The sequence below is a fragment of the Nasonia vitripennis genome, chromosome 1, assembly GCF_009193385.2.
Source record: "Nasonia vitripennis strain AsymCx chromosome 1, Nvit_psr_1.1, whole genome shotgun sequence".
In the NCBI taxonomy this organism is placed as follows: Eukaryota; Metazoa; Arthropoda; class Insecta; order Hymenoptera; family Pteromalidae; genus Nasonia; species Nasonia vitripennis.
The window spans coordinates 26,472,520-26,491,057 of NC_045757.1; the positions used below are offsets into that span (position 1 = coordinate 26,472,520).

Below are 18,538 nucleotides of genomic sequence, written 5' to 3' on the forward strand. Positions count from 1 at the left end.
TTAAACGATTTGCATCAGAGACCCCCGACTGGCCGTCCGAAACTTAGTGCCGAACAAGAGTATAGCCAACAAGCGAGGCGATCGAAAGCAGTGTATATAGACCAGCTCTGTGTGTCGAAGTTTCGAAAGTTCGAAGCGCAGCGCGCACACAGCCGAACCGAACGCGTGTGTCCGGCCCCAGGTAATTCGATGTCAATTAGAGCTATAGCGAAGTAGCGGTTACGGCACACTTACCTAATGAAAACTCGCAGCCCACCTTACTCGGGTTAATTTCCTCGAGAAATGTTGAGTGCGCACCGCGCGGGCGGATACAGTGCGATGAACTATATACCACTGCGATGGCTCAAGTTTTGGAGGAGTCGAAGTTTCTACGAGGGCGTATTGAAAATAATTCGCCCCAAGTACTCTCGGGTGAGGCTTCTGCGTTGTGTGTAGGTAGCCTCAGGCGTTGGATGCGGAGAGAGATGCTCAAGGCATTGTTTGCTGCGTGGGCGTGAATTTCCACGTGCGGAAGAAGAGTTTTTACGACGATCGAAGAGTTTTTGCGAGCTTTTGGTGGGAGGAGGTGAAGGAAGTGTGGGTTTGTACTGGTGGAATTTTCCCTTTGTGAAATTTGATCATTTCGTGTGAATGTCATGATTGTATTTTAAAACATATTGTTGACGTAGAAATTGAACTTAATGTCAGAACTCGAGACTATTTGGAGAAACGCTTTAATTATTCATATTAAATTTAGACTCAAATTTTCACTTATTTATTATGGTGGATATTTGAATATTTCTAAAATTTTCGTTCATTTGGCGTGCATTAGCAAAAAACATAAAACGTGATATTTCAAGCCAGTCACGTCAGATTTAAAAATGTAGGTGCGGGATGATCTGGTGAAGAATAAAACTGCTAAAATACCAAACACGAGAGAAACGTTTTGTTGGAATAAAATCTGCATTTTTAAAAATAGCGTTAAAAAACGAATGCACTGTCGTTATAATATGCCATAAATGTCCAACATTCGTATTTTCACGCAAAAGAAAATCTTCCTCTTTTCATACTGAATTTCGGTACTATGCAAAATTTAATGCCCTGAAGTTTTCCGGCAAACAATAATATAAAATCCGGGAAGAGTAAAAGCAACAGCTATACTAGCGTCACAGTAAAGCGCTTATACCTAATCAATTAAGCCGGCGACCAAACACAACAGAACCACAAAACTTTATCACACCCTCCACTCAGTGACCTCCCTTTCATTAATCTCGTAACTCAGCGAGTCTATAAAAGTCCGGCAAAGAGCCGAGCTCGTAAAACCGTGTAGCGCGACTCGCTCCGTGCATGTATATCATATAGTCACACGCGAAGAAGCTTTAGGGCAGCGCACGCGACGCGACGCTGGCCTATCAGTCTCATCGATTCAGGGGCTCATACTGTCGGCGTCTAGACTGAAGAAGAGCAAGTTTTTGATTATTGCAACTCCGTAGAGAGAGCTTCGCGAGGAAAAAAGGCAAAAACACTCTTGGGTCTACTCGAATTTCAAAAGCCCTCGATTCGCGTCGCTTGGCGAAGCCTCTCTTTCTTTCCTCCCTCGTGGATGCTCATCTGGCGCTTCTACTCTTCTTTTCTCTTCTTTTTTTTCCTTAGCGCGAGCTGTGAGAGATAAGGCCGATGCTCTGAGGTAGTACTGAACGCAAGCTCATGCCGTCGTTTATATTCACAAGTGACGTGTAGTGCGTTTCGTGCGCCGCGTGCGCGCCGAGCCTGATACGGCGAGAAGCTCAAGATTGCGGGTATAGCGGAATTAAAGTGTTAGAGATCCTGATGGAAGTTTTTAGAAATTATCTGGAGGAGATCTCAAGTATTAGAGAAATTAATGCAATGGAAAATATATTGATGAATTCTTAAGTTATAATTACGTGGGTATATCCGCCGGTATCATTTTTTAATCTGAATATAAACGTAACGGAATACATTGGTTTCACTTTTTTCAAACGTGTCAAGCACTTCGCAAGAGTCAATTAATCTACCCAAGAGCTCATAAATACACTTATACCGATTCCAGGGGATGTCACGATTGTTTGTCGTTCCTGCTTTAATTGTTTGCGCCTTGATGCATCGGCACTTAACAGAATCGAATGCTCGCATGCATTCGAAGCTCGAACTGAGCACACACACGTGGCCGCCGCAGCTAGCCTATTTTGCATATAGTCTGTACACTTTCGCGCGTTGCACGTGGATGTGCTCATGCATGAGCTGTTTCTCCATTGATGGAAAGCGCGTCGAAACGAAACTGACGGCCGAAAAGTAAACCCAGAAACTGTGACGTGTATATGAACGTGTGCTTTATTTTCGTTCTGCCTGACGGGCTTCATTCGATTGTTCCGGGAGTGCACACTCTCTGGTTGTGTGCGTCCGGCGATGCGCTTGAAAATTCATGCGTGGACGTGGTGTACTCTGTATTCAAATTAAATCCATTATTTCGACATACCAGCTGTGAGCTGCGATTATATTTTGACGGGTATTATAAATCATTTTGTGGAGCTGATGCGTATATTAGCTTTGAATGTTTATAACTTCATTCGAAATAAAAGAGGAATTTAAAACAGCTTTATAAAGCATACTTGATGCAATATTTCATTGATTTGGATCAAAATATACTTACATCTTACCTACTATACCAAACGCCACATAATGGCGTTTAGTATAGGATTCAATAGTTATTTTGTACATTATAATCTTCCATAACTAGCAATTACTGCGATTGTTGGAAATCGATTGAGTTTTAAAAAAAGAGAGTCGGGGAAGCTAAAAATAAAAAAAAAAATCAGAAATTAGTTTTTAATCTTAATTAACTTACTGAAGGAGCAATTTTTCAGCAAAATGCTATCGTAATTAGAAAGATCTAATTCAAATTTTTAAAATAGAATACTCATATACATAAGCATTAATAACGGATCAACTAATATAATAGAAAGATTCGTAAAACATGTATAGGTTATCTAGCAAATTCAAAGTATAATTAGCTTCTTGATTTTTGAGGAAGAATTCAACCAGTTATAACAAAATCAAAAAAATGTAAGAAAATATTGGCAGCATTTTTTTCAACTTCTACACTTTGAGTTTTCTGGATTCGTCAAATGCTATTTTTATACAAAGAAAATGAACGATCTAGATAATCAAATATTCAGATTGCCCATACATCTCGATCGTGATTAAAGTGCATCGCACCCTATACTTTAACTAAACTACACTACACGGCAAAGAGTAAATTCTTGATCAGCTCTGAAACATAAATCACTTTTACCCTTCCTCAACATACCACACCTCGAAGCAAACACGCAGCAAATAATACACCTATGGCAGAGAGTATCTTTCGATATCAGACATTCCAATTTATCGCGGCCAGTCTCATTTCTCTAAGTAGACGTTCTATTTTCATTCCGACCGCCTGAAATATTCATCCGCGCGAGAAAAGCCTCATATTTACGCGGGCGCCCTTCGTCACGTTCTCGGCTCCATAAAAGTCGCGACGAGCGCAGCCAGCGCGAAATCGAATTTCCGAAAGTCCCGTGCTTTCTCGCACTGCACACACGTGCATCGCGCACGAGTACAAGAATCCCAATACTTCGTTCGAAGCGAGGATCGATCGCCGTGCGAAAATCGAAGCGAGTCAGTCGCTGAAAAGCGAGGAGAGAAAGCGAGCGCTGTTTCTCATTGCCCGATGAATAATTCAGGCCTCGAGCGAGAGAAATGGCGCGACGGTAAGCTACAGTTGTGAATCTATACAGCTATACTCAGGAACACTGCTTGTGTGTTAGTGGCCGCGACTTTTTCACGGCCGAGTGTGCCAAGGCAAGAACTCGCCGCGCCCTCCCCTTGTTCATTTTAAGTTTGTTAGAGCACTTTGCGCGCCTCGCTCATTTTCCAGCGGTGATAAAGCTCCAGAAGCGCGCCGAGAGATCTATGATCCTCCTTCGTTTCTTATATATAAGCTTGTGTACTCACATTTTTCAGCGCGCATTGTTTTTTTTATTTATTTAAGCAATTTTAACATCTTATACAGAGTTATTTTGCAGTACAATAAATGAACAAAGTTGTGATATTATATATACTTATAAACTTATGTTAAATTAAGATTTCGCAAGCTTTAACGAACGAGTACAATATTTTACAAATTATCGCAGATGGGTTTGACAATAATGAAGTGTACGTATTTGGTAGGAATATGTTCTGTTTGCGCAGTTCGTCTATAAATACTTGACGTTCCTTATTAAATAAGTGACATTGCCACAGTATATGGTTGACGTCTTGATTTTCGAAGCCGCATTGACATTGAGGGTTTTCTTTTAGACCTATACGAGAAAGTGAGGATGCTAGACTGTGGTGGCCTGATCTGCATCTATTTATGATTACAATTAATTCTCGTGTCAGATTTTTGTTTGCAAACCAAGGTTTGCTACGGTAATTGAAAAAGTTGTTGAAATAAATTATGCCCTTTTTTTGTCCTTCGTTTTTTATTATATCAAATGTGTTTTTCACTGACTCTGTTTTGATTGATTCTTTCAAGTCTGTGTAGGGGATTTTTATACAATTATTATCTACGCATTTAGTAGCTGCGTCCTTTGCAAGAGTATCCGCACGCTCGTTTCCACCTATTCCAATATGTGCAGGAATCCAGTAGAGCTTAATTTCCTTTTTATAAGACGTCTTAGATGTGAATTCGTAAATTTTATTCTTTATTTCGAGTATATAAGGATTTGTTTTTATTGATAAATTGGGATATTTTAGAGATAATAGTGCACTTAATGAGTCTGTGAAAACGAGCGCGTTGCGTTCAGTATGTTGTAAAGCGATGTCTATTGCACTTCTTATCGCTATTCATTCGGCAGTGAATATTGAAGCAAGTTTATTAATGCTATATGTAACAGATTGATTTAAGTTGTCGCAAATGCAAGCGCTTCCTACCGATATTGAGTTGTCGGATTTACTGCCATCTGTATAGAAAATGTTAGCATTCTCGTTGGCTATGATATCGTTAATGATTAGGTTGGGATTTTTACGTGTTTGTAACTGTTTGCCTAGTTCCACATTTATATTAATATTGTTGATTAAAACATTGTATTGGTATTTATATATATTGTAATTGTCTTGAGAGTATATCTTGTCTGTAGAGCTGTAAACATTTTCTATACAATTTCGTAATAGGCTAGTTCTAATTTTACGCTTTTTGTTTTTATTTTTGAGAAGTTTATTGAAATAGTTTATCGTGTTGTGTACGAGTGTCTTTTCATTTGTGTATATTTTGTAAAGATAGTTCTTACATAAGAATTTCATACGTTCTTGTATGAATTGCATTTTGGATTCTGCTATTAAGATGTTTGTAGGAGTACTTATCATATAGCCAAGAGCTAATCTAATTGCGGCATACTGAATCTTTTCGAGTTTTTCTATTTCTTGTTTTTGAGTCGGGAAATAAACAAAACAGCCGTAGTCTATAATTGATCTTACAAAACTTTTGTATAATATGATTAGGGTGTTGGGGTTTGAACCCCACCACGTTCCCCTTAGAAATTTTACGATGTTTAAAGCTTTAAAACATTTTTTGTGGATTAGATCAATTTGGTCTTTGAAAGAAAGCTTATGATCAATAATAATTCCTAGGAATCTAGCGGATTTGCTAGACTTGACTGTTATGTTGTTTACTTTTATCTCTGTTTGTCCCGGTTGAATATTGCGTTTGTTGAAGTGGATAAATACGGTTTTATGTGGTGAGAGTTCTAGTCCAAGTTTATATAAATTACTATGTATCGAGGCAATTGCTTTTTCTAATAGACTTTTGGACTATTTTGTACAAGGTCTTTTGCAGTATACCGCAATGTCGTCCGCAAACTGAGAAACAGTAACGCTTTTAGGTATGTTTTCGCAAATTTTCGCTACATAGATGTTGTACAAAAGAGGGCTTAATACGCCGCACTGAGGCACGCCTTTATATACAAACCTAATTTGTTCGCCAAGTGTTTCAGTATAAGTTATTCTTTCATAGGTAAGGAACTTGATAAACTTGATAATTCTAGTAGGACACCCAATTGTTGCCAATTGTTGTAATAGAATTTCAATATTCACATTATCAAACGCGCCATTGACATCCAAGAACGCTGCTAGGAGATCCCTTTTTTGACTAAAAGCTTCCTCTACGTTCAAGGTTAGATTGATCAAGTTATCGATAGTCGATTGTCCTTTTCGGAATCCAGACTGACTTCTTGGAAGAATATTATTAAATTCAGCCCACCATTGTAACTTATTTTTCAACATTGTTTCAAATAATTTGCATGAGCAAGAAGATAAACTAATCGGTCTTACACTTTTACCATCAGATTTTTGGATGAAGTGGACGTAGGTTTTATTCCACTCTGTCGGATAAGCATTAGTACTATATATTTCATTAAATATATCTAATAAAATTAATTTGTAATTTATTGGCAGTCTTTGGAGAGTATCATAATCAAGTCCATCAATGCCACAAGTTGAGCGAGTGTTTTTATAATCAAGGACTACATTGAATTCGATGAAGTCGAACGGAGAATCTAAAAATTCGTTTTCGTTATAAGTAGGTAGCCAGTCTGGATCCGTTGGGCACCAGGGAGGACTGATTTTGTCTAATGCTGTGTAGATTTTCTCTTGGTCTTGGTGGTTCTGGGGGTTATGGCGTGGTTTTACTTTTACCCAGGCATTTTTTAATATCCTGGATGTGTCCCAGACATATTTCTGATCTGTGTGAAAATCAATGTTTCCTGCAAATCTAATATAGTTTTCTTTCTTTTTCTTTTTAAAAGTTTTTTTAGCTAATGTGCATAATTTTTTATATTCAACAAAATCGCTATCGTTTTTAGAAAATTCCCACTTTTTGTATGCGGCTTTTCTAAGTCTTTTAATTTGATCGCACTCCGAGTCCCACCAAGGCGCTGGATTTCTGTGAATTTTATTGTTTACGAATTTCTTTTTGGGTGTGTTGGATTTTATTGCATTTGACAATATATCGGTAAATACAGTGTATTTTTCGCTAGCAGTTAGATTATCGTAATCAGCGGTTAGAAATTGTGAGTAATTTTCATTCAAATTTTCGATGACTTTTTCCCAATTAGTTCTTACCCATTAGAAATTAAAGGATTTTTTATGATATATGCTTTTCTCTATGGATATATCGATGAATATCGGAAAGTGGTCAGAGCCCCAGGTTTCATCATTGACTCTGACATCAATTTTGTTTGAAATATTTGCGGAGGAAAATATTAGATCTAAATTAGAAAAGGTGCATTTATTAGGCTGGACGTGTGTGTAGGTATTTTGATTATGTAAAAACATATTTGATTTGGTAATGCTTTCACATAACCTATTGCCGTTAGTATCGTTTTCTAGAGAGTTCCAATTTTTATGATGAGCATTAAAGTCATCTGTAAGAATTGTGCTATTTTTTCTGTCGATTTTATTAAAAATTTCATCCCATGTTACCTGGGCAAGCGCGAAACCTTCAGCGTGCATTATTGTCCGTTTTATTTTTACGGGCCTGGCTTCTTTTTGCGAGCGAGGATTCATCCCGAGAGTGGATATATGATTTTCGGAGGGGAGTAATATTGTTGTGCGGATGACACTATTATGCGGGATTTTGAGGCAGCGGTGTCTTGATAATTTTGTAAATCAAATAAACGTTGCTAAAATTTTATATTCCACTATGCATCAATCCATCGTGGGTTGACTTCAGGTAATAATTAATTACCTTAATTCCATCGAAATGGAGATACTTTCAACGATTCTACCCCGATATTAAATAGTGAATGAAGATTAAATTTTAATCTTCATTCACTGCGTATCCTTCCAGCCCACATACATCTATAAGTTGTTAAGACTGCAACTTAACCGGAAGCATCTAGGTCGACCGCAGAATGTAAAAAGGAGAGATTCCCCACGTACATACATCTATGAGCGAATCGCATTCGTCCTCGAAACTGGTATCCATTTCCCCCGCGAGTCTTCGGTGACGCGCGAATCCATCTCTCGTCGGAGCCATCAATTAATTTTATCCGACTTTTATTGCTCTCAGCCATAGCGCAAGCCCTTCATCCACTCTCTTCCAATCCCTCTCCCTCACGCAGAGAAAGTCCATATTATACACTCGCTGGCCTGAGCGGAATGCCGCAGTTGGAGAAAGCGCGCCCGAAGCCATCAGGCATGAAGTAAAGGAGGCTATATGCGGAGAGACGGCCGATTCTGAATAATTCATCCTTTCGGGACTTGCCGTCGCCGCGAGGAATAAGGAGAAGAAGGAGGAGATCGAAGAAGAAGAAGGAGGCGGAAAGCAACTTTCCCTCCTTCCGTGGCAAAAAAGCGCCGATGCGAGAAAAGAGCTACAAGTGGCCTCTACCTTGCGCGCATGACAAAGCCAGCTAACAATGCAACCCTCCCGTGCATTGTTCCAGCGCGTTGCTATTGTACCAGGGCGTCGCCCATGACAATAGCCACTGTTTCACCCTCTCTCTCTCTCTCTCTCTCTCTCTCTCTCTCTCTCTCTCTCTCTCTCTCTCTCTCTCTCTCTCTCTGCAACCTGGCTCTCTCCTCTCGTCGGAGAAATTGACGCGAGCTATACTATCTCGCGGAGGATCAGCCCGAGTAAATGAGATCGAAGCCCGCCTCGGCTGGTATTGTTTTGCGAGCTGGAAAGTGGACGTGGGTGTGCGTGCGTGTATGTGTGCAGCTGTACGTCAAGGGTGGCTAGCTACTGAGAGATTGGACGTGTATGGGATTAGCACGGACGAGGCGGCCGGTGGGACTGCGCTAATTGAGGCGATCTTTAAGCGATGAGTTCCTTTCTTTGGCTTAGTATGCGCGCCGGCTTTGTTTGTACGAGGAAAGGCCGTTTGAAGGAGGATGTAATTTGTAACTGTCTGGGCGCACGGCTTGATTTAATGTTTATAAAGTGCTTCATTATCGGATTGCTTTGCATTGCGATTTTTCGTCTTTCATTCAGCTGCACGTATATGAAGAAAATGAAAAGATAAGAAGATAATATCGTAGTATAAGAAGTTCAATTTCATATTTAAAATTAGTATATGTTTTTGAAACAAGAAGTAGGACGTTTCGGATATTTTCGTAGTACTCTTTTTCGGGAATACGTAAAACTACGACTCTCGAGATATTAAAAAAGTTTTTCGCCAACGCGCGCTGTTTTTGACACAAGGAGACGCGAGAGCGCCAGACAAAAATAGAAGCGCGTTCGGGAAAAAATGTAGTAAGAGAAATAAGTGAAGTTCGAATTCAAATGACGGTGGAACTGTTTTATGCCCCTCCACTTGGCACCCGATTTCTCAATTCAGTGTAACCATGGAACTTGCGAAAGTACACTCTAAACTTTTTGATTTACGCCGAGTATTTTACTTTGTATTTTAGAGGGGGTTGGGCTCGTGGTTGAGCTGCGACCGAATACTTTGTGCCGTCTAAGCGAATCTAGTGAATAAACTAGTTTGCCCACGATAACCGCGAAATAGAATTAATAACCGTGGTTTTCCGTCTTGTAAGTTAGTGTAATTTTGAATAAAATCGAGCTAAACGGCCGCTATTGTGTATGCGCAAAAGCAATGAGTACATTTTCACTTCATGGATTTATAAAATATCGCAAAAATGTATTAAAACTAAATAAAAAAATACCACTCGATAAGCTCTTTATCACCTGCTCTGTAACTTGCTGGCTTCTTAAGATAACGATAGTTGATATCGTACTTTCAACCAGACAAGTTATTAAATTGTTATAAACGCTGAGTCTGCAATTTTAAATTAATTTTTGACAAGCGACATTTATGTACATCGGTAACTACTTCAGCAAAATGTAAACAGTGTAAAGAAATAACGCTTATAAATAATTTAGTTAATACTATACTATTATTCTATAATGTATTTTTATTAACTGCAGCAAAGATGGTAGGTGCGATATTGAGGTGCGATAAAGCCTGCATTATCTTTGTTTTCTTCTTCCTGCTGATAAGTAAGTTTCCACGTCAATTGTAACTTCTATCATACAGCTTACAGAGAATGCATTCCACATTATATTCAGTTTTATTAATATAAATCGAATTTCAATATTTATCAAAACGCTAATTCAAAGAAAATTTGCTACTTTAATAAATGCATATATACTTATTAATTTTAGGAAATGGTGAATCCAAATGTGAACTTCAAGCACTGAGTTCCGCACGTTATGATGTATTAAATATTGAATCTGCTACAGGACCACTTATATTTACATACGCTAAGCAGAAACCAGAAATCCGCTATCTTATTATCATCAAAAACGATTTTTGCCTTTTCTTTTCTTCGGATGATAAGGAACGACCAGACATAAGACTGTATCTCTCATGTCCTGGACACAATCTAAGCATGAAATTTGAACTCTCTACCTACGTATTGAGTATTCATACAACTTTTTTAACGGCAATTGACGGCGATTTTAATATACACAGTTTTGGGAAATTCAGTGCGAGTTATCCGAACTCAATTAGGTGTACCGATGAACCAGTTCATGTTATGAATAAAGTGAGCGAAGTCAATTTAGATAAAATATATTATTCAGAATGTTATTATTCCCATCCATATTTTTAGAATAAAGTTTTTGGACGGACAAAAGTGGTAGGATAACCCTGGTTTCTCAAAAAAATTTTCTTTAACTCAAATTCATAAATAAACGGCAACGTTTCGTCCCTGGTGGGGACCTCTTCAAGCCTTTATTAAAACAGAAAAAATTATAAATGTATAAAATTATTCTTACAAAATATAGAAATCATTAATATAATTGTTGCACAGCAGTCGAAAAACTTAATGGTCATACCATAATAATTAAATAAATAATATCACAAGAGACAAACGTGTCTCTCTTGTCGTAAGTGTTATCAGTCTGTGGAAGCCGTATAAGAAATATATATTATATATATATATATATATATATATATATATATATATATATATATATATATATATCTATATATATAATATAGAATATATTTTAAGAATGCAGTTTTTGGACTTATCTGATCTATCTTATCTGGATTTTATCTGATCTAAATGATAGTGATTATTTAGATTTCAAATATGATAGATATAAATTAACACAAACTAATACTGTTCTTCCCAGAGCTTATGGATTACCTAAGATTCACAAAAAAGATGTACCTTTAAGACCAATTATTTCAACTGTCAATAGTCCGACACACTTTTTAGCTAATATCATTGATAAAACTCTCAGACTTGTTTTTAAAAATCCCTCTTCACATATCGACAATAGTTTTGCTTTAAAAGAAAAAGTAACCTATATATACATTCCTCATGGATACATTTTGGTTTCTTTCGATGTGACCTCTTTGTTCACTAACATACCGTTAGAATTAGTGTTATACAGTTTAGACAAACGTTTTCATAATATACAAAGTAATTCAAAAATTCCGTTTGACAATATAAGAACCATAGTCAAATTCCTTTTTGAGAATACATATTTTCAGTTTAACAATATAATTTACAAACAAATCTTTGGTACACCCATGGGCTCTCCGTTTTCTCCGTTGTTTGCTGATATTGTTATGGAGGACTTAGAAACTACAGTTCTTAGTGAATTAAAAAACAATTATAATGTCTCACCTTTGTTCTATTTTAGATATGTTGACGATACAATTCTTTGTGTGAGAGAAGACGAGCTTGACTTAGTTTTAAACAAATTTAATAGTTACAATAGACACTTACATTTTACACATGAACTACAAAATAATAAGATGATTTCTTTTCTTGATGTCACATTAACAATAAATAATAATAGTATTATTACAAATTGTTACCAAAAACCCACAAATACTAATAGAGTTATAAATTTCAATTCAAACCACACAATTCAATTAAAACGCAACATTATTTATAACCTAGTAGATAGAGCCCTTCTCTGTTACAATGCCGCTACCCTAAGCGGGTCTTGGGCGTTGTCGTCCAGATCGGACGGGTGGGTGCCTATCACCACTACACAGCGCGTCCTTAGGTTGCGGATAGAGGAACAGCCCCTGGGAAAGAGGTTAGCTGCGAATAAATTGAATAAGCAGCCGCGGACAGCCGATAGGAACAGGCGTGGGTGTGATGAGCCCACACTGTCGAACGCATTCATCTAGAAACACTACGCAAGCACCACAACAACAAAAACACTTCACATTATCTCTCATCTCTCAATCTATCTCTTTCATCACACATTACAAAAATGGGCCAAAATCCTGCTGCCGAGGAGGATGCGGGAGCGATGACAGCTGCCCCGAAAGGGGATGTGTAGAATGATTCGTCACCTGGTCTTACGCGGTAACGATGCCAGCGAAGGCGCGCTGCCTTGCAGGGGGGCGTTAGGATGCGAGAATGAAACCGTAGTGTGTCTGACGACGAATTGACACTGTCCTCGTCAAAGTCGGAAAGCTCTCATACTTAGTTCTAGAGAGGTATGGGGGTTATCACCTCTAGAACGGTGGACTCACCTGCGAGCGGAACAGGATCCGAAGCGCGCGGGTTTAACACAACATCATGGCTCAAAAAAATCAAATCCGAACCAAAAGGGACTTAAGGGTCGGAACTTGGAATGTTCGCAGTCTATATAGAGCAGGTGCGTTTAAAGAACTCGTAAAGGAAGCTAATAGGTACAATCTAGATTTGGTAGCAATACAGAAATCGCGGTGGCCAGATGGCGGAGTACTAGCATCGGGTAACTTCACGTACCTATATGGGGCCGGGAGTGGGGGATCTCTAGGCACCGGATTTCTCGTAAGCAAAAGCATCATACATTCGGTTAAAAGTTTCAAATCCGTCAATGATAGGCTCTCGTACATCATTATCGAAGGTGAATGGTATAGATATGTATTTATTAATGTACACTGTCCTACGGAGCACAAAGAAGAAGAAGCTAAGGATCTCTATTACGAAACTTTAGAGCAGGTAATCGACCAGTTCACGTCTTACGACACAAGAATAGTATTAGGCGATTTCAATGCTAAAATAGGTAGGGAGGAAATGTTTAGGCCTACTATAGGGAAGGAAAGCCTGCACGAAACCAGCAATGATAACGGTATTAGGGTCATAAATTTCGTGGCGGCAAAAGACCTTATAATCAAAACTACGTGTTTTAAGCACAAGAACATACACAAGGCAACGTGGACATCGCCGGACGGGGCCACACAGAACCAAATTGATCATTTCCTCATTGAAAAAAGACGTCATACTAATGTTCTTGACGTAAGGGCTTACAGAGGGGCAGATAGCGACTCGGACCACTTCCTATTAGTAGCCAAATTAAGAGCTAGACTAGTAACGAATCAAAATAGTAAACGAGCAAACAAGGTAGAAAGCTTCGATATTGAGAAACTACGAAATAGAACAGAGCGAATTAGGTACCAGATAGAAATTAATAACAGGTTTCAGGCACTTGAAGAAGCAAACACATCGCCGGAGGGGAATGACGAACCGAATAGCTTATGGGGGGACATCGAAAAAACGGTAAAAGAGGCCGCGAACAAAGTACTGGGTAAAAAGAAAAAGCCAGAGAGCAAACCATGGTTCGACGAAGAGTGCGAACTCTGGTTTGAAAGGCGCAAAAAGGCTAAATTAGATAGCTTACAAAATAGAAGCGATAGGACCGTAGAAGAGTATTCTAACGTAAGGAAACGGACGAGCGCGATCTACAGAAATAAGAAGCGGGAGTATCAAAAGAATCTTATTAGGAGAATAGAAACTAACAGTAAGGAAAATAACCCCCGCGAAATGTACAGAGGGATTAACGCCATCAGAAAGGGTTTTAGGAGTAGAGCGCAATTGATGAAGGACGAAAACGGGGACCTCGTAACAAATGACAACGAATTACTGTCGCTGTGGAAAAATTATTTCGATAAATTATTAAACGTGCACGAAAATAGCGAAGAATTAGGGGACGAAATTCACACTGCTGAACCCCACGTGGAGGAACCGAGCTACCAAGAAGTAGAGGCCGCGATTAAAAAACTAAAAAACAACATAGCCGCGGGAAATGACTCTATACCAGCTGAGTTACTCAAATATGGGGGCGTCGAGCTCACTTTCAAAATCTATAAACTAGTATGTGCCATCTGGAAAAATGAAACAATACCCGAAAATTGGAAGGAATCTATCATTATACCGATTTTTAAAAAGGGGGATAAGACAGACTGCAATAACTATAGGGGTATTGCACTTTTAGCAACGTGCTACAAAGTTCTGTCAAACGTAATACAAGCTAGACTCACTCCATTCGCGGAAGATATAGTAGGAGATTATCAGTGCGGATTTCGGCGCAACAGATCGACGAGCGATCAAATGTTTACCATAAGACAGTTGTTAGAGAAAAAGTGGGAATTTTGCGAAACCATACACCAACTATTTATAGATTTTAAAAAAGCGTACGACTCTATTAAGCGAAGCAAAATGTATCAAATTCTAGTACTTCTCGGTGTACCGAAAAAACTCGTGAGATTAATTCAAATATGTCTGAACGGAAGCACGGGAAAGGTCCGAGTAGGCGGTAATGTATCAGAACCCTTTATGATACGCGATGGTTTAAAACAAGGGAATGGGCTCTCTACGGTGCTGTTCAACTTAACGTTAGAGTATGCCGTTAGAAAAATGCAGGTTAGCCAGCTGGGCGCAACGCTTAATGGAACAACGCAGAAACTAGGCTACGCAGATGATTTGGATATACTGGGGGATTGTAGGGAAACGGTAGTAAGAAACGCGGAAATCCTCATAAAAGCGGTGGAGTATACAGGGTTAGAAGTGAGTGAATTAAAAACAAAGTACATGATTGTGGATAAGCTAGGCATCTGCAGAGGGGAGAAAGATCTCAGAGTTGGGAATTTTACTTTTGAAAAGGTTAGCGAATTCAGGTATCTGGGTACGACCATAAATGATAGAAACGATATTAATGTCGAAATAAATAAGAGACTCCATTCGGGTAATGCTTGCTTCTACGCCGTGAGTAATTTACTTAAGTCGAGGCTGTTGTCTAAAAACGTTAAAATAAGAATATACAGGACAATAATACTGCCGGTGGTTCTGTACGGGTGCGAAACGTGGGCCCTCACTAAGCAGGCGGACAACCGTTTTAGGGTATTTGAAAATAAAGTCTTGCGAAAAATATACGGGCCGCAGAAAGATGAGGAAACCGGGGAATGGAGGAGACTACACAATGATGAGCTACACAATCTGTACGCGTCACCAAATATTAACAGAATAATAAAATCGCGCAGATTGGGATGGGCAGGGCACGTAGCGAGAATGGGAGACGACCGTACGGCAGCGCGTGTCATGAAGGGCAGGCCGATGGTAACGCGACCTCTAGGTAGACCTAGACGTAGATGGGAGGACAACGTAAAAGCGGATCTAGTAGAAATAGGACGGGTGGGTGCCGATCGGAGAGGTGCATCTTGGGTGGGGTTGACACAAGATAGGGCAGCGTGGAAGGCTTGCGTAGATGAGGCGATGAACTTTCGAGTTCCAAATGCCATGTAAAAAAAAAAAAAAATAAAGATAGAGCCCTTCTTCTCTCACACAATCAATTTCATAATGAAAATTTGTTCAGAGTCAAAAAATACTTAGTGAAAATAGTGAAAATCAAGAAAATTTATTGATAGTTGTATTCGTTATAGAGTTAGATATCACACCTTTGGAAGTTCCAAAATTAAAAATAATGATTCTACAGTCAGAAATGTAATGTCGATTCCGTATCATGAAAGATTATTTTTTACATGTAAGTCAGCTTTCAAAAAATATGGCTTTACTGTGGTTCCTTGTATGTCAAATAAATTGAATAGTATTATTAAGTTAGGTAAAGACAAGCTTGATAAATGGTGCGAGACCAATGTTGTATATGAGATTCCGTGCAATAATTGTAATGCTGCTTATGTAGGCCAAACCAAGAGAAGTTTGAAAAAGAGAATAGATGAACACAAGAAAACTCCGTTAGACAAAATATGACCTATTCCCACTCATATAAATGATTTTTCACATAGTTTTGATTTTGATAATGTTAAAATTTTAGACAAAGAACAAAATAATTTCAAAAGATTAATATCTGAGAGTATATTTATTAACATTAACAAGAACAATATTAATAAGCAAGAAGATTTTAATACGATTAGTAAACAATACAATAAACTAAATAAATATTTAAATAAACCAAATTCTATTACTGTTTAACTTTTCTCTTTTTCGAATTTCCCTGGGTTGAGCATGGGCCGTCTATGTATGCGTGAATAAGTGAGCTCGGGTAACTTCGGGTATCTCCGCCGCACGGACTCTGTACATACTTGTGTTTCTTATACGGCTTCCACAGACTGATAACACTTACGACAAGAGAGACACGTTTGTCTCTTGAGATATTATTTATTTAATTATTATGGTATGACCATTAAGTTTTTCGACTGCTGTGCAACAATTATATTAATGATTTATATATTTTGTAAGGATAATTTTATACATTTATAATTTTTCTGTTTTAATAAAGGCTTGAAGAGGTCCCCACCAGGGACGAAACGTTGCCGTTTATTTATGAATTTGAGTTAAAGAAAATTTTTTTGAGAAACCAGGGTTATCCCACCACTTTTGTCCGTCCAAAAACTTTATTCTATATATTATTCAGTTGGATTTATGATTAACCCGATACACTTTTTACCAGTTTATCGACTCTTTAGAAGTATGAAACTTAAATCACACGTATATGGATATGTTAGAGTTGTATCAGTAATTCAAGAGAAGCCTAAATTTGATAAGTTGATGAAAGAGTATAAAATAGGCCAGATTTATGAAGATAAGAAGATCAATTATACTATAATGTACCAAAGAGAATTTCAGGTAGAGCTATTTAAGAACATATTGGGCGATGAGAATAAGTTTGTTGAAATATACTTTTCTGGTGAGTTATTCCTCTTTGGAAATTTATGGTACATATTATAGGTGAATGATACTTGTCACACTCGCGTCTTCTAAAATATAAAATTTTACTTTACAGATGGCAATTATGTAGAAAAAGGACATCTGATAAATAAGGATGACTTATTTTATAACACTCAACAAATGAGTACATATTATTACGAAAATACAATTCCAATTTGGGACAGCATCAATAAAGGAAACTGGGATTTAGTAAATAAAATTGTTCGAAATTTAGCTGACGAAACCGTCACAGACATGGAAGTTTTCACTCTACCTCTAAACGATTTGTTAATTGATAATATCAGAGTATGCTTGAGTAGTGTGAAAATAGAAGAATGTATAATCAGTTCAAAATATACCATAAGGATTCCACGATTACTCGTCTTTAAATGCAAAACAAGGAGTCGTATTCAATACGGCTAATGATCCGTATATGACAGAAATAGATATGTATAACCTGATGTACAATCGGGTACAACCTAAAAACGGACTGTGCAGAAATCTCGGTCCTTGCAGGGATGAATATCCTCAATTTTTGGATGCGAAAAAAGGATTAACGTATTGCTCCGCTCTGAAAGATAGCAAAGTTTTCAGAGAGCTTAAGGAAGCATATCAAGAAATAAATATGTAATAAAATTGTCTTAGAGAGATTCTCATATTAACTATTATTATATAGGTGTGTTAGAATAAAATTAACAAACAAAGGAATCATATTTTTATTAACTAAAACATACTAACCAGCAAGAGTAAAGCGAACATTTCCAAGCCAGTTATGCTTATATTCAATGTATACAAATCCAAACACGACCATAGATAATCTTGAACTGCGGCGGTATATAAACGCAGTTGCGTTTTCACAAACCATCTAAACATATAATTTGCAGAGTAAACGCTTACGTCGTAAACTTAATGAAGTTGACTTGGTTTTGTGCGAGAAAAGCCTCATATAGCCCTCGGCTCCGCGCGTAAGCTTGAGAGAGAAATCTTCGTTGCGGATCCTTGCAAACAAAACAATCTGCATTTCCGTGTCTTCCCAGCAGACGCGTCGGGATGACGTGTTGCGACTCGCTTTGAAATAATAACTGGCGCTGCGAATGCGGCGTATATAGCGTGGCGCTAACAATTTTTCTTGCAGTCCGTAAACTTCCGCCATCTTTCGAGTTCACCGTGGTATTTTCGTGGGTGAGCAGAGTTGCGAGTCGGAAGCAATTTCTCGAGGGACTTCTGCAGGCTGTGGGTATAGTAAGTATTAAGCACGTCGTTGCTTTGTGTCTTTGATGTTATGATTGTAAATGTGGCGTGAGCTGCGCTAACGATGGCTTCTATTGTTATGCAGTTGACGAAGGGATTATTGTTTGTTACATACGTTTGCTCGTGATTGCGCCATTAATCTGTGCTATGGATATTTCGTGAAAAACTGAGCTTGCAAACTTAATTTTTCTCTGAATATGCTTTGTAGAAAATTCATGTGAAGATTATTAATTATCGTTTCATACCTCATTTGATACAAAATATTACTTAGCTAATTAATCATCAATTATAAAATATTGAT

The 18,538-nt window shown here is 38.1% G+C and overlaps 2 protein-coding genes across 3 annotated transcripts in view; one reads left to right on the forward strand and one right to left on the reverse strand.

The window, feature by feature from the left end:
- Window positions 1-18,538, reverse strand: part of LOC100680372 (adhesion G protein-coupled receptor L4) — a 155,891-nt gene that overhangs the window by 52,961 nt on the left and 84,392 nt on the right. The window lies entirely within an intron of this gene.
- Window positions 9,088-10,948, forward strand: LOC116415731. Of its 2 annotated transcripts, none has more exons than XM_031920788.2 (3): window positions 9,088-9,865; window positions 9,950-10,021; window positions 10,187-10,948. In XM_031920788.2, exons 2-3 carry the CDS (start codon window positions 9,955-9,957, stop codon window positions 10,633-10,635), a joined length of 516 nt encoding a protein of 171 aa, XP_031776648.1. In that variant the 5' UTR covers window positions 9,088-9,865; window positions 9,950-9,954; the 3' UTR covers window positions 10,636-10,948. The 2 variants fall into 2 exon arrangements, with proteins under 2 accessions (XP_031776648.1, XP_031776649.1); XM_031920789.2 differs by having other exon boundaries at window positions 9,751-9,874; window positions 10,187-10,650.

Excerpts from the sequence above, each read along its gene's own strand:
- LOC116415731 (XM_031920788.2), top strand. The coding sequence starts at position 9,955 with ATGGTAGGTGCGATATTGAGGTGCGATAAAGCCTGCATTATCTTTGTT. Across the intron at positions 10,022-10,186 it reads TTTCTTCTTCCTGCTGATAA|GAAATGGTGAATCCAAATGT; the intron begins GTAAGTTTCCAC and ends TATTAATTTTAG.